Consider the following 17,592-nt stretch of genomic DNA (forward strand, 5'->3'; position numbering starts at 1 on the left):
GGTGAGGATGACACAGAGTCAACAGGGGGATTATAGGCAGGCAATGTGAGTGGGAAAAAACTTGGCAGATGGATTTTAATGCTGGAAAATGTAAAGTTACGCAATTTAATAAAAAGAATAAGGGTGTTGAATCTTATTAAAATAGAGAAAGACTGCAGAAAACTGCAGCACAGAGGGATTTGGGTGTCCAAATCACAAAAAGCTAGAATGCAAATTCAGCACGTGATAGGGAAGGCAAATGGAATATTGGCCTTTATTTCAAAGGGAACAAAGTGTAAAAATTGGGAATTATTGCTAAAACTATACGAGGTACTTGTTAGACCACACCTGGAGTATTGCGGACAGTTCTGATCCCTTCCCTAAGGAAAGATGTACTGACTTTAGAGGCAGCCAGGGAAAGTTCACTTGGTTGATCCCGTGTATGGAGGGATTTTCTTACGAGGGGAGGTTGATTAGATTGGGCCTGTACTGATTGGAGTTTAGAAGAATGAAAGTTGACCATATTGAGACACATATGATTTTTGGAGGCTTGACAGTGTATATGCTAAGACGTTTCTTCCCCATGTGGGAGAGTCTAGAACTAAAGGACATAATTTCAGAATAAGGAGTCACCCATTTATGACAGAGATGAAGAGGATTTTTTTCTCTCAGAGGGTATTGAATCTGTGGAATTCTTTCCTGCAGAGGGCTGTCAAGCAAGTTCAGGGCTGTGATAGGCAGATTTTTAATCAGTAAGTGAATAAGGGTAATGGGGATAAGGTGGCAAAGTTGAGTTGAGAATCATCATATATCAGTCATGATCTAATCGAATGATGGAGCCATTCTATCTCTGCTCCGATGTCTTATGGAGATTTCAGGTGGCATTTTCCAGCCATGCTTTCCCTGAAACAGGAAAATCCTAGCCGAGGTCAATGGACCTTTCCATGGTCCGCCCCTCGCCTGCTATGATTCCTACGGTGGGCAGAACGAGAAAACTGGACCCTTCGTTCACATGTAATATTTTCTGATTGACAGAAGGTTTACCCACGGTTGATGGTCAGAAAACAAGGTAATGATCTCCTAGCCAATATTTTAGACAAATTAAAAATCACAAGTCAGGCAAGTGTAATTTTTTTTCAGGTGCTTATTTTATTCTGTTCTCCAGGAAACTGACACTGACAGTCGATGAAGGCATTGCAGTTCATGTTGAGAATATGGAATTTTACAAGGCCACAAAATTGAAGCTTGTGGGATTAGTGGGCAGTAGTAGTATGGATATGGGACTGGCTAAGAGACAGTATTAAATATTGTTCACCAGACTGAAGAGGAGTATACAATGGTGTCCCTGAGGGATTGGTATTAAGATCAACATTGTTGTTCCTATATATCAATGACCTGGATTTGAACATGGGGAAATAATTTCATGGTTTGCAAGTGACACTAAATTTGGGAATGTAGTAAGAATGATAGCAGCAGACTTCAAGAGGACACAGACTGCTGCAATGGGCAAAGGCATGGCAGGTAAAAGCTAACACAATGAAATTGTGCATTTGGAAAGACACTAAAGAGAGGCAGTATAAATTAAATAGTACAATTTTAAAGAGGATGCAGGAACAGAGACAAGAAGCTTACATACACAAATCTTGAAAGGCGCAGGACAAATAAATAAGGCTGATTTTTTAAAAAAGTGTCTGGGATCCATAGGGTTCATAAATAGAGACACAGAGCACAAATAAGAAAGATTGTTGAGCATTAAGAAATGCCTGGTCAGAGTCATAGAATCATAGAACCCTACAGTGCAGAAAGAGGCCCTTCGGCCCATCGAGTCTGCACCGACCACAATCCCACCCAGGCCCTACCGCCATATCCCTACGTATTTTACCCACTAATCCCTCTAACCTACGCATCCCGGGACACCAAGGAGCAATTTTAACATGGCCAATCAACCTAATCCGCACATTTTTGGACTGTGGGAGGAAGCCGGAGCGCCCGGAGGAAACCCACGCAGATATGAGGAGAATGTGCAGACTCCATACAAACAGTGACCCAAGCTGGGAATCGAACCCAGGTCCCTGGAGCAGCAGTGCTAACCACTGTGCCGCCATGCCGCCCCAAATTATGGAGATATATCAATGTCCTAGCGAGGGTGCAAAGATTTACTCGAATGGTATCAAGGCTAGATAAGTTGGGATTGTTCTCATTATAATAGACATTAAGGGGGAGAGCTAATAAATGTATTCATTTCTATGAGACGTCTTAGTACAGATAGGGAAAAATAGTTTATACGAGCAGGGGAGAGAGAGGCATTATCAGAGAACATTTCAAAATAACTGGCAAAAGATCCAGGGGGAAATCAGATGGTATTCTTATGCAGTCAGTTGTTAGGATCTGGAATACATTACCTGAAAGATTGGAGGAAGCAGATTCAATAGGAATTTTCAAAAGGAAATTGGATATAAAGCAGCATTTGAAAAGAAGAAATTTGTGCTGCAATGGGCAAAAAGCAGGGGACCAACGAAAGAACTCTTTCACAGAGGTGACACAAACCATTGGGCTAAATGGTATGAATCTGCACTATGTGATTCTACAAGTATATATATCAAAAGGTTTGCCACAAACCCATTCACTATACAATCCATTCAAAGAATAAGTTTATCACAGGAATCAGCAAGTCACCCAGTCCCATTAAACTAGAATTTTTAAACATTTACTTCCAGTAAGTGTTTGGGTACAGACTCAATTTCTGATTTTGATTTCAAAGAAGTGAGCGTGAAAGAGAAGGTAGCACAAGAATTGTTTGTGTGTAATTGTTTGTGTGGTTAGTGATGAAGCAAGTTGCAAAAAGTGAGAATACATCAATGGACTGGTCAAGTGGACAACAATATGATAAATCAAATTCAAATGCATTTATTATTACACTTGGGGACAACAAATGAGGCAAAGGAATACACAATAAATTGTGGCATATTGAAAAAGAAACAGAGCGACCCTGGAGTGGATTTCCACAGATCCCTAAAGGTAACCGGGCAGGTTGACAAGATGGTTAAGAATATAAGAGCAAAGGGATTTTGCCGTAACTGTGCAAAGCACTGCCCAATAATCTTTGATTTCCTTATCTAACAAGAATCCATCTACCTCCACCTTAAAAATATTCAATGACGCCAGCTCCACTGCCTTCTGAGGCAGAGAATTTCAAAGTCACACAACCCTCAGAGAAAAAAAATTCTCCTCATCTGTCCAAAAGCAAATTTCTTCTTTTCAAATGCTGCTTTATATCCAATTTCCTTTGATATTTCATATTTTCCCACATTATATTCCCAACTGCCAGACGTTGGCCCACTCACTCAATCTATCTATATACTTCTACAACTTCCTATGTCCTCTTTACAAAATACTTCGCTATCCATCTTAGTGCCATCTGCAGATTTAGCTATCATGCCTTCACCAACCCACACATCTAAGTCATCATTACAAATTGTAAAAGGTTGAGGTCCCAGCATAGATTCCTGTGAGATTCCACTCATTACATCCTGTGAATTGGAAAAAGGTGCATTTTTGCCAGCCAGCCAAACCTCTATCCATGCTAATATTTTACACCTTACACAATTAGCTTTTATTTTCCTTCAATGTGTCACCTTATCAACAGCCAAATTTTGCCCATTGACGTAAGACACTCATGTTCATTTGCAAACTCTGTGGCCAGGATTTTCCAATCCTTCCTGCCAGAGGATCTTCTGGTCCCGCTGATGGCGATCTCTTGCTGTGAGTTTTCCAGCGGAACGGCAAATGACACTGACTTCAGTAGGGCAAAAGGATCCTGCCAGCAGGCAATGCTGAACCACCTCAGTAGCTGGAGGATCTGCCATGGAAGGTGGAAGGGTTGTGCCAGAAACTCCAGGCCTTTGTGTTCTCCTCACAACTTGCTTCCCAATCTGCCTTTATACCATCAACAAAATCTGGCAACAATACACTCAGCCCCTTTATCCAAGTCATAATTATAGATTATAAATAGTTGAGGCCCCCAGCACTGAAACTCTGTGGCACACATCAGTTACAGTTTTCTAACATGAAAATGACACATTTATCCAGACTGCTGTTTCCTATCAGCTAACTAGTTCTCTATCCACACGGCACAGTGGTTAGCACTGCTGCTTCACAGCAAAAAGTCTCACAACACCAGGTTTTAGTCCAACCTATTTATTTGATAATATTCTCACTAGCTTTCGAGGGGACAGCCTCTTCGTCAGGTGAATGGAGAGTTCTGGCCTCAGACAGAGCATATAAAGCACAGACAGTTTAGAGATTACTGATTAAAATGCGAATCCTTACACCTAACCTGCTGTTCAAGACCTGAAGTGGTGTAAGGATTCGCATTTTAATCAGTAATCTCTAAACTGTCTGTGCTTTATATGCTCTGTCTGAGGCCAGAACTCTCCATTCACCTGACGAAGAGGCAGTCCCCTCGAAAGCTAGTGAGAATATTATCAAATAAATAGGTTGGACTAAAACCTGGTGTTGTCAGACTTTTTACTGTGTTTACGCCAGTCCAACGCCGGCATACCCACATCATGACTACTATCGGCTTCACAGCACCAGGGATCTAGGTTTGATTCCTGGCTTGGGCCACTGTCTGTGTGGAGTCTGCACGTCCTCCCCATGTCTGTGTGGGTTTCCTCCCACAGTCCAAAGATGTACGAGTTAGATGGATTGGCTATGTTAAATTGCTCCTCAGTGTCAGGGGGTCTGGCTAGTATAAATGTATGGGGTAATAGGGATAGGGCCTGGATGGGATTGTTGTTGGTGCAGACTCAATGGGCTGAATGGCCTCCTTCTGAACTGTAGGATTCTATGATTCTGTCTATGATTCTATAATATATTATCCCCAATAGCACAAGTTCTTATCTTGTGCAGTAACCTTTATGTGGCACCTTACCAAACGTCTTTGGAAATCTACATACCTTCTGATTCCTCTTTATCCACTTTGCTTGATACATTCTCAAAGAACTTAAGACATTTGTCAAACACAATTTCCCTTTCCTAAAACCATCTTTACCCTGTGGGTTTGCGTTATGATTTTCTAAATATCCTGTGGCTACCTCTTTACTAATGGATCCAACATTTCCCATGACAGTGTTAGGCTAATTGACCTAAATTTGAGCTTTCTGCCTCCCTCCTTTCTTGAGTAGAGGTGCTACATTTGCAGTTCCTCATGGAAATCTTACAGTTTTCACTCTCTAATCATGTGTAAAAGGTCTTTGGGCAAGTGTAGGTTGTAACAAATAGCTAGTGCTATTAATTTGTTGTTGGTTACAAAATCTGGGCCAGTATCTTTAACATAGATCAAAGTTCCATTGTACATTACAGAGAAATAAATTAAGCAGTTAACGAACACCAAAGTAACTAGACAGTTAGAAGAGCTGGACAAAAACCCTCCAAAAAGGAACTTCTAAAAAAATTAAGTAAGTATTTAATGGGAAGTTGAAATGCAAAACTGTTTGGAGGGAGAATTCCAGAAAATTGGATGGATGTATCTTTCATTAGTTTGTAGAATCCAGAATTGGAGAACTGAAAATTGAGAGAGAAGATGAAAGTGCATAAAATTTGGATGGAATTGAAGTCCTTGCTCTGTCAGCAGGGTAACTGGCAGGGAGGCCCATATAATCAGGAGAGTAGGAGTGGGGTGGAGAGCCTTTCTGGTTCCTCCTGATTAAGTTAGGGGTGTGCAGGTCAAAGATGCCCAGTGTATGATGCCCTGTGCCATCTGATCCAGCACCATGTGCCCCACAGGAGTTTTGATTGGAAAATGTAAAGTATTTCAGATACAAAATAATTTCCTTCTATACTTCCTCCTTATGTTTCTCACCAAATTATAAATTAAAAAGGGTTATTGTTATAAATAAATGAATGCCATGGAAAATTTTTGAAAGGGAAGGATTATTTAGGGATTATTTTATTTCCTATAAACTCAAATGAAAGTTGTTCAACTTAGGGCACAAAGTTTCCATGGGGCTTAATGAATTATTAACATAATAGTGAAGAAAAATTGACATAACCTTTTAGCCATGCCATATGAAAGCTAGTCATGGGGAACTTCTGGTGAGCTTTATCTAACGTCAACTTGCTGATAGAAATGGAGCTTATTACATTCATTTTGACATCCACAGACACGTTACTGCCAAGATGTAATATGCATTTTCTAAATGAATTTGGTTTAATGAAATTAACATAATATTGTTTTGCTCCAAAAGATCTTTCTATTAAATAGATTTAGAGAGACTTATAACTTTTGCAACACAACTGTGAAACAAATCACAGTGAATCATAATACTTACATTTTCACTTTTGATTCTGGCACCCGTCTGCTGATTCGACATTTTTCAATATCATTCCCAAAGTCCATAGGAAGTTGATGGATGCTGGAACAAAATTAAATATTTGTTTCTAGCAACAATGCAGGTTTTGCAGTTTTTCAAAAGCAAATTCTCCACTTCTCAAAATGAAGATTAGTATTACAACTTTATTCTTATTCATTCGTGGGACATGGGCATCGCTGGCTGTCCAGCATTTATTGCCCATTCCTAGTTGCCCAAAGGCAGTTGAGAGTCAACCACATTGCTGTGGCTCTGGAGTCTCATGTATGCTGGAACAGATAAGGATTGCAAACTTCCTTCCCTAATGGACCATATGGTTTTTTCAATAATCAACAATGGTTTCAAGGTCATCAATAGATTCTTAATTCCAATATTTTTTGTTCAATTGAAATTCTGTGGCTGGATTCAAACCCAGGTCTGAGAATGTTAGTTGAGTTTCTTCATTAATCAGTCTAGCAATAACACCACTAGGCCATCACCTAGCAATCCTCCAGGACTTCAACCAAATTGTTACTTTATAGTATAAGCAAGTGACTTGTCCATAACTAAACCTAATTGTATCTTACCTGATATACAATCTAAGCACTTTCTTGTTACAGTCAATGGACAACAATCGTCAGTGGGAACTCAGGTAGCTATTTCCTCTCAACACACTCTGAATACTTAGGCCTTAATTATCACCACCTCTCTGTCCCATTTTCCAACGTAAATGGACAGTAGTGGGACAAAGTAAAATAAATTTATTAAAACCTATTTAGGTTTTTCAGTCAAGTATCATTATGTGGGAGTCTGTCCTCATTTTTTCAGTTTTTATATTGAGTCTAATTAAGTTTTGCTTTTCCCTCATTGTTCCCCAATCTTACCTACTCATAACATTCCAATTGCTAAAACTAAATCCAGTCCCATCTTCTTCCTCACTGGACAAAAACTCCACTGCTCTGATCCACTGTAGAAACATCTATCCATCAGATATCAGTTACATTTGGAAAAAGCAGTGGCATAGCGGTATTGTCACTGGATGAGTAATCCAGAGATGCAGGACAATGCTCTGAGGATCTGGGTTTGTATCCCAACATGGTAAACTATGAAGTCCGAATTCAATAAAAATATGGAATTAAAAGTCTAATGGTAACTATTGTCAATAGCGCTAAAAACCCATCTGGTTCAGTAATGTCCTTTAGGGAAAGAAATCTGCCATTCTTACATTCTTAGGTCTAGCCTACATGTGACTCCAGATCCAATGTGGTTGAGTCTGAAATGGTCTAGCAAGCCACTCAGTTCAAGGGCAATTAGGGATGGGTAATAAATGCTGGCCTAGCAGCAAAGCTCCATGAATGAACTTAAAAATATATACTTCTGGCAAATGGTTTGGATGATTAGATTCATGCACTTTTACAGCTCTATTATCCCTGCATATTTCCTTAAACCAGCTCCCATGTATTTTCCTCCATCTTACTGTTCTGGCTTGTGAGCTATAATTAACTCCCAGAAGACTTATAATTCTTTCCTTATTTATTTTGTACTCATACCAAACAGATCAACTTCTGCACTGTCCCATACACAAAGACAATGCTTTGGTGACATCAAGTTATTAATTAACACTGTCTTCTATTCATTCTATTCCATTGTCCTTGAACATTGTTATCAGTAACATTTAACCCCGACAAGTCTGGCACAGATGTATTACTGATTTCACTTTCCTCTCTAGAATATGATATGCCTCCAGCTAACCAATTTTATTTTGAATACTTTAAGTATTTATGTATATACAAGTTAAATCTGTCTACCTACTTGGTCATCTTTTTGCAAATTCCTTGGACTTTCTAATGTATTCTTTGTTGCTTTCTTGCACTCCATGCTGCATCTACTCTCATTCTTTCTCTCAAGTTACAGTGCCGGATCACCGAGCCAGCAACACTAAACTCAAATCCAAGAGTGAACCTGAAACTTACGCAGTCCATGTGACTCAGTGCCTAACTGAACATTGAAAGGAGAACTCGTTGTGATTTTAATAACGTACAATAAATAATTTTTCCCACCTTCCCACTTTTTTACATTTTAATGACCGACGCACTCACTTTTGGACGACATATTTTGCATCATGTACTTGATCCAGAGTGTTCTCCAGTCTATTCAATTCCTCCTAAGATTAAAAAAGACATAGGCATCAATGTGAAGTTGTTTGCGTTGATATAATCGAGTGCATTCTAACCTATTTCACCGCAATTTTGTATTTATATGATTTTCCTACAATGCGGAATTGTCCAGTTGATAAATCTGATGGAAGTATATCAGGGTTAAGTTGTCAATGACATTTATATATTAAGAGTCATTAATTATTTTCATAACACTCTGTCCTTTACAACAGAAGCAATGCAGAATTGGGCCAGTTTCTGGGGTGCTAAATTTTGACCAGGTAAACTGGTTGACTCTCAGATTTAGCAGCAGCTGGGAATTTCACATGGATAAATTTTGTGCTTTTTTTCCCCTCCAAAGACAAACATAATTTAGATGCCACTGCATAAGTGCAAATCTCACGTGAATAACTGTGACAGAATTGCAACGGTAATTTTGCAAGTCTGTCTGCAAATTTCACTAACATCAACAGATGGTCTATGACAAGCCAGCAACGCTAAAAGCCAATTACTAACCTATCGAGGCAGGCTGACAGCTCAGCCTGTCAATGGACAGGCAGCTGAATGTTAAGCTGGACGTATACAAGTCTGGCAGACACCACTTTCCTCAGCGGTATTCTCCATCTAAAGTAGTGTGTAAAAAAATTGCTCCATAAAGTCTATTTTTGAAGTCACAAACTGAATAAGTTCAAATATCATATTGAGCTTATTCACATCAATTCCAATTTGAAAAAGGTTTTCATGGTAAGGGAAAGTATTGCTGAAAAGCAAGACATCGTGCTGAAGCCGAGTGCACTAAAAGCTAAACTAACAACGAATTTTAGATGAGCAACCTTGTTACATGGCTGATCTACGCTTGATAGGAGAGACATTCTCATGCAGAGACTTGGGGCAGAATTTTCCAGCCACTCTCGCCCCAGAATCAGAAAACTCCGCCTGAGGTCAACGGACCTTTGCACAGTCCGCCCCCCCCATCCCTCCACGATTCTCGTCGCTGATAGGATGGGGAAACTCTCCCCATTCTCTGCAAACAAATGGAATAGTTTCAAGCCATCCATCTTTGTGAATTATCCAAAAATATGAGGGGTCGCTGATGTGGAAACTAAAATGTTCAGATTTTTTTTAAAAAATCATGCCTTCTGTGTAACAGCTTGTGAAAATGTTATCAGTTGCAGAACTTCAAAGGCACCCGTCTGCTTTTCAGGATAATTTTCTTTTGCATCGGTGTCATAACATTCTGCTTTTTGACCTTCACCAAAAGGTGACCAAGACCGGGTTTTTCCATAACAAATACTAAAGGTGAGATATGGGGACATGCTACGCAAATAAAGGATTAGCAGAAGTCAATTTTTCATCAAATGATAAAGGGCGAAAGCCAGGATTTAATAGGCAAATATGCACTTCAATAAAGGATGTGAACTAAATGCTTGCTCCTGATTTGCTGTGATTGACTATAACTGCTAAGTTGTTTTTCTGTAACATCAAAACAACGCCAATCATTTCGATGGCGGGGGTGTTCTCCTTGTGCACAAGTAATTAAAGACCTTGCATTGGATGCATGGTATCCAGCGCTGTTTTTAGTAAGATTCGATTGAGTGTGCCTACAGTTGCTGGTACCCAAGGATCTTTGATGGTTTTTGGAGGTCCCACCAAGATTGTCTGCACAGAAAGGAAGCATGGTGTCTCACTGACCAAAGGCTCGGAGACTGCGGCTGCCTGCTTTTGGGACTTGAGCCATCTTGACCGGGGGAGCTGTCTGTGTAAGCATTGTAAAAAGTCTGACAACACCAGGTTTTAGTCCAACCTATTTATTTGATAATTTACTCGCAAGCTTTCGGGTTAGCCCCTTCGTCAGGTGAATTCACCTGACGAAGGGGCTAACCCGAAAGCTTGTGAGTATATTATCAAATAAATAGGTTGGACTAAAACCTGGTGTTATCAGACTTTTTACTGTGTTTACACCAGTCCAACGCCGGCATACCCACATCGTGTAAGCATTACCAGGGTATGCAACAAGGGGTCAAGTCTGCTGAAGGTGCAGCATAAGGGTTGGGGGTTGGACCCCCTGTATAGGCATGTTTCCCAGGGTGAGAGTCTCTGGAAAACTGGGATCCTGATTTGATTGATTACCTAATTCCAAATTGATGCAGATCGTTTTACTGTTATACGCTTTTCTATCACATGATGGCGCCCTGGACCAGTTGACTTCAATCTGCTGGACTCTTAAGTGTTTTAACCCTTTGTTAGCCTGTTTTTATTGTCGGTCTTAGTGTAGCCGTGTCCCACGCCGGCCGGTAGGGGAGATCAGATCCTCTCTTTGGTGATGGGAAATTCATTAGGGAAGGCACATGAGCCTCCTCCTAAGGGAACACCCTTAATTCCCTTAGTTTCTTTTTCTTAGACCATTTTATAGTCCAGACTCTAAACATACATTGGCATAGGATACATAACATGGTGCAGGAACCTGATAAGAATGTATTATGTAGAGAAGTTTCGCTCGGTGTTCGTGAATTGTTTGAGTGTATCTCACAATGCTGGAAATGTCAGCACTTGTAAATATTCTTGCACAGGGGTTGCTTCCTAATCTGAAGAAAATGTTTACAATGACTTATCTTGGGTGGGAGGGAAGACAGGACCTACCCAAGCTTGTTAGAGCCCTTCAACACTGTGAACGCCAGCTCCAATACCAGAAGCCAAAATCGAGAAGTTACAGATAATGTATTATATGCCAGCCAGTTAGGGCAGAGGTGGAGGACCCAGGCTGGGGATAAGGCAATCAGCTGGCCGAGGCAGCGACACAAGTGCCTGTTTCACCCGCGCTCTCCAGGGACACTGGTCACGGGACTGTATCCGGAAACCTTCAGTTCTGCTACCCCCGCCTCACCCACCACCTCCACCCCAACCACTCCCTATGCCGTGAACCCGGCATTTAATTTAGCCATATATGTGACTGCTGCTTAAAATACTGTAGAATTTACTTGTATAATTATCCTATGCAATATTATTCAAAGAACAAAGAACAACCCAGCACGGGAAACAGGCCCTTCGGCCCAACGAGCCCGCACCGCCGCATCACCCTACACCTATTCTACCCTGCGTGTCTACGAATGGAACCCCTGACTTAGCCAGATTCAGGGGAGAATAGTGTCAATTTGGTAAACCAATCAGCCTAAGAGCACATCTTTGGGGTGTGGGAGGAAACCGGAGCGCCCGGAGGAAACCCACGCAACCACAGGGAGAATGCGCAAACTCCCACAGACACAGGCCCAAATCCATGTATCTGCACAGCTAGTAGTGCTAGTCATAGAGCTGTTGCGGCGCCCGTCTACCGGTCCAGGGTCAAGCACACACACCGAAACGAAGTACTAGGCCACTCCCGGAACTTCCAAGAGCAGCCCACGCACGACCCATCGTGTGCATGCCCCTCGTTTGACACGAGGTGGACCTCCACCTGCGGAATAAAAAGACAAAAACGTTAATCTTACAAGCCTGCTTTTCCGGTGTCTCCCGAGGTTCTAACCTTATTTAATTATTTAACCTTATTCCTGTGATAAGATTTTTTTATTTTGATTTTCTTGACCTTGTGAAGCTTCAGTTCTGCTGTGTCGTTATCAGTATCCTGTATCGTCTTGGAATGTAATTTCTCTTTGCCAGTGTCTCTGTCAGTGATGTCTGTCTTCATTTTCGCAACAGTAACTTGGTAGCGTTTATGAAATCGTAATTTAATACAGTTGGTAAATTACTTTGCTGATTACTCTAATTCTTGCATTTGATGAATGTAATTTTATTTTTTTCATGTGTGAACATCTCACGTGTGAGCAAATGTTTAGAATTGCTGCTACAGAAAAGACCATGCTTAAACAATTACAGTAAAAATCTGCAGTCATTTGGGAGGAAGGGCGTTTTGTGATATGATTCATTGATTGCAATTTTCACTTGCCTAGCATTTTGAGGGATGTTTTCAAAATCTGATCAGTAGTGTTCTATGTGACCCTTAACAGTGGTGCCAACCCTACTGGGACACCACTATGAACAAAGAACAAAGAAAATTACAGCACCGGAATAATCCTTCAGTCCTCCAAGCCAGCACCGACTATGCTGCCCGACTTAACTAAAACACTTAATCTTTCCGGGGACCATATCCCTCTATTCCCATCCTATTTATGTATTCCTCCAGATGCCCCTTAAAAGTCACTATCATATCTGCTTCCACTACCTCCACTGGCAGCGTGTTCCAGGCACCCACCACCCTCTGTATAAAAAACGTGCCTCGTACATCTCCTTCAAACCTTGCCCCTCGCACCTTAAACCTAGTAATTGACTTTTCCACCCTGGGAATAAGCTTCTGACTATCCACTCTGTCCATAGCTCTCATAATCTTGTAGACTTCTATCAGGTTGTCCCTCAATGCTGTCGTTCCAGTGAGAACGAACCAAGTTTCTCCAACCTCTCATCATAGCTAATGCCCTCCATACCAGGCAACATCCTGGTAAATCTTTTCTGTACCCCCTCCAAAGCCTTCACATCCTTCTGGTAGCGTGGCAACAGAATTGAGCACTATATTCCAAGTGCAGCCTAACTAAGGTTTTATAAAGCTGCAACATGACTTGCCAATTTTTAAACTCACTGCCCTGGCCGTTGAAGGCAAATATGCCATATGCCTTCTTGGCTATCTTCTCTATCTGAGTTGCCACTTTCAGTGACCTGTGTGCCTGTACATCCAGATCTTTCTGCCTATCAATACTCTTAAGGGTTCTGCCATTTACTGTATATTTCCTATCTTTATTAGACTTTCCAAGATGCATTACTTCACATTTGTCCGGATTAAACTCCATTTGCCATCTCTCCGCTCAAGACTCCAACCAATCTATATCCTGCTGTATCCTCTAACAGTCCTCATCACTATCTACAAATCTACCAAACTTTGTGTCATCCGCAAATTTATTAATTTATTAATTATCATCACAGTGATCAAATCAGTTGATCATGTAAGGTATGAAGCTTTCAGGAGGAATCTGAAATTTATGTTTTTACCTATATTAAATATAAAAAGGGAGTTCCTACATCACAACTGAAGAAGCATTTCATTAGCTGTAACGTAGACTGCAGCGCCAGTGGCTGAAGCAGTTCGCCCAAAACCTTGGGGCCCTTTTGTGCAGCTACAATTAGACTTTATACAAATGCCCAAACGTAGGGGGTATCGCCATGTGCTTGTTATTGTATGTTTATTTTCACATGGGTGGAAGCATATCCAACTAGAAAGAATGACGCTGTTACAGTAGTTAAGCTGCTGTTATGTGAATATGTTCCTCAATTAGGGATTTCTGAGGCACTATCTAGCGACAATGGCCCTCACTTTATGGGGAAGTGGTACAGGAATTATTGAAAGCATTACAGTGCAGACACCACCTTTCCTGCCCCTACCAACCCCAGTCCACGGGTGCAGTTGATAGGCAAAACGAGACATTAAAGAATAAGCTGGCCAAATTGTGCGAGGAAACAGGCTTGAAATGGCCTGAAGTTCTATCCCTAGCCCTCATGGTCATGCGCTTTCATCCCAATTGTACCTCCTCTTTGACACCTTATGAGATTGTAATGGGATGTCCCATGAGCTTACCTATCTCCCCACTCCTCACCATTAAATAGATGAATATCCACTCCATGGATGAGGAAATGATGAATTATTGCATAGCTCTGACCAACTCTTCTAAAAGTTTACATTCCCAGGTTGTCGAAGCTCAGAAACAAGTCACCACTGAGGGCTGCCATACCTACCAACCTGGAGACTTAGTCTTCATTAAGACCTTTTGAAGAAAGCATTGCCTGGAACCTCGCTGAGAGGGACCTGCTGACAACTCACACAGCCATGAGGGTGGAAGGGAAACCTTTGTGGATATGACCCACATCAAGCAGGCATTTTCACAAGAAAAAACCTAAGCAAGGACTTGATACAGTTTGAAATGTGTTTGTACTACCCTTTGCAGAGGCATAGAGTAGCAATTCCATGACTCGAAGAATGCAGGCTGTTGCTTCATAGGGCAACCAGACCCAATGTTGGATCTGCACTCATCTCCGTGCCACCCCCGCCTCATCAGAAATGTATTTTTTGCTCTCCTTTTGAGTGGTCTGCGGAAGGCACAGTGATCCTCATCCAATGGACATGTATCTGGAGGCAACAGCCTATTCCTGTGGCCATTAAGGCACCAGCATGGCTGTGTGTACAGGAATTATACCCATGGAAACAGTCAGGTAGGTGATCTTCCATTCAGCTCCTGCAGTTACCTTGCTGATTATGACTACCGGGAAGCCCGGTTTCGCTCCCACAATCTGTCTGGTCCCATAACATCCTTTTGGGATTGCATGACTAACACTCCCTGCATCACTGAGGTCCCCACTTCTGAGGCCGAACTCCGCTACACCAAGGTGCGATTGCCAGTGGTCACTCACCCTCACCCTCAATGGCCTCGTTACTGTCTGGCCTTCTGATGGCATCTATCCCAATGGTTTAGGCCTTGTAACCATGGAGATCAATCCGGGTGCGCAGACTGGGTGGCCTGAGGGCTTTACGTCTCAGCCAGACTTGTCATATCCATTGGCCTATATCCATAGCCTAGGAGAAATCTCCCCATATCCAGTATTGGCTCACCTTATGCCAAAACTCTGCATTCTGGTACCCCACCCTCTTTCGCAATGGCTTATTCTGGCTTTGTGGGGGCAAAGCCTACAAAAGAACCCCCCCCCCCACCCCCGTTGATTGGGACAGCACCTGCACCATCGGTCACATGATCCCCGAGGCCTTTCGGGTCAAGCACCTATTCATCCACTCACTTCACAATCAGCTAGGACTTTGAAGCAGTCAGTTCCAAACCCGATAGTCACCTGTAACACCGGCTTTCACCAGTTTGTCCGGGCCCTCCTCCCAGGCCTTGGTGTCTCAGAATTAGAAAAGGCCATTATTAATATTTCCACTACTATGGAAGTAATTGAAAACAGAACCGTAGACACCATTCAGGGCAACATTCGAAAATTCATCCCTGTCTAAAGTGGTGCTACAGAACCGTATGGCCCTCGATCTCCTGTTAACAGCACGGGAGGGGGGAACGGGGGCAGTGTGCACAGCAGTCAATGAGACATGCTGTTTTTACGTTAATGAGGATCATAAGATCGAGACAGATGAACAAACCATTCAGGGGTAGGTGTGTCTTTTGCACTCAGTTGCTTAGGAAATACCCTTTCGACTGGTGGGACTGGCTCCCTAACCTCAGCGGGTGGCTTGGTGATTTTTTAAAGACCTTTCTCAAATACCTTATTATAGACCCGGCCTTGCTCATCGCCTTGTACATGGTTATTCAGCTTGTCTGTTGCTGCATCCATTCTATCTGGCGCCCCCGTCTCCTTCCCGTCCTCCCAGTTAATGAACTGACCAAGGAAGAAATTAGAAAGCTAATGCGCATACATGTAGAAGTCATGGAGGACCCATAAGGTTGTCATTAGAGAACAAAAAAGGGGGAAGTGTGGAAATTACAATGCTCAGATTTAAACAATTATGCCTTCTCTGTAGCAGCTTGTGAGAATGTTAACAGTTGAAGACCTTCAAGGGAGCCTGTCTGCTTTCAGGATAATCTTCTTTTGCACAGGCCTCATAACATTCTGCTTTTTGACCTTTACCAGAGTAATGAGAAAGACCAGATTTTTCTGTAACAAATACCAAAGGTGAGATATGGAGATATGCTGTGCAAATGAAGGATTAGTAGATTCTTCATCAAATGAGAAAAGGTGAAAAGCCAGGATTTAACTGGTAAATATGCATGTCAATGAAGGATATGAACAAAATGCTTGCCCTGATATGCTGAAACTGACTATAACTGCTGAGTTCTTTCTCTGTAACATCAGAACTACGCCAGCCATTCCGATGGAGGGGGGAGTTTGCCTTGGGCACAAGTAATTAAAGACCTTGCATTGGATGCATGATGTCCAGCGCTGTTTGTATTAAGAATCAACTAAGTGTGCCTAAGGTTGCTGGTAGCCAAGGATCTCTCACAATGGTTGTGCCATTGCTTTCACCAACATCTCAGCCAGAGTCAAATTGTCAAACACCAGCTTCTTCCTCTGTAATATAAATTGTTGTGATTTTTAAAAAACTTGACACTTGTGTTGGTCCTGATGACTGCAATACAAAACACTTCTTTGCAGGATAATCTAATCTCTGTACCACCAAATGAATTTAAAGAAACGTAATTGTGAATGTTGTAAATAGATGTTCGGTAATCTGACATATTGCGCCCTATTTTACTATTTTGATTCTAAGTGCTGGCCGGTCTTGAAACTGGGAGTGTTTCAGATCTGACTTTTAGACCCCTTCTCAGGCCACCCCCCTCCCTCCACCCCCCAACAATATGCACTCTGCCTGAAAAAATATCAGTGATTCTGAATTGCTCTGCAGGGTGGGGCTTAACATATGCAAACCCCTGCAGCTCTGATCGGTGCCTCCAACTGCACATGCACAGCAAAAATGACAGAATGAGGCTCTCCTGCCACATCACTCCCAGGCTGGATAATGCCTTCCCCGGCCCCCACAGACAGTGCCCCACCTCCACAACACAACTGACCCCCTTATCCCCCACCTCCATCGCTCAAACCGATCACAGGCAGAGTGGCAACAGACCCCCTCTTCCTCTCATTGATCACAGGCAGAATGGCAGCAGACCCCTCCTTCCCCCTCATGATCACGGCAGTGGCCTCCCACCTCCCCCCCACAACGATCTGAAGCAGAGAGCCATTGGACCCACCTTCCCCACCCCCCCCAACTGATCTCAAGCCCTCACCACCACCCCCCCCCCCAACTGATCTCAAGCAGAGAGCCGTTGGATACTCAGCACTTATCTCCTCAGTAGCTGGAGGGCCTGAATCAAACTTGAGTAGAGCATATCTGTTTTGGACTGATTCTGGACGGGTGAACGTGGTGGTAAAAGGGGAAGTGCCGGCAAGGTTGGGCATGCATTAAGTCAATTTAAGTACATGCAAATGCATTTAAATGACCGTCGTGCTCATTTCGGGCACGATCCCGATCGCAGGCATTTTCAGGCCTGGGCAAAGGGATATCAGCA

The 17,592-nt window shown here is 42.3% G+C and overlaps 1 protein-coding gene across 1 annotated transcript in view; it reads right to left on the reverse strand.

Annotated features, from left to right (window-relative positions):
- The window catches only part of schip1 (schwannomin interacting protein 1), a 686,116-nt gene that overhangs the window by 525,799 nt on the left and 142,725 nt on the right, over positions 1-17,592 (reverse strand). Inside the window, exons 2-3 of the mRNA XM_080185496.1 lie at positions 8,429-8,493; positions 6,312-6,395 (exon numbers count right to left, since the gene is read on the reverse strand). Of these exons, the coding sequence (XP_080041622.1) occupies positions 6,312-6,395; positions 8,429-8,493 (149 nt within the window). The remainder of the gene's footprint in view (positions 1-6,311; positions 6,396-8,428; positions 8,494-17,592) is intronic.

The sequence above is a fragment of the Carcharhinus amblyrhynchos genome, chromosome 3, assembly GCF_965287045.1.
Source record: "Carcharhinus amblyrhynchos chromosome 3, sCarAmb.v2.hapA, whole genome shotgun sequence".
Taxonomy (NCBI): domain Eukaryota; kingdom Metazoa; phylum Chordata; class Chondrichthyes; order Carcharhiniformes; family Carcharhinidae; genus Carcharhinus; species Carcharhinus amblyrhynchos.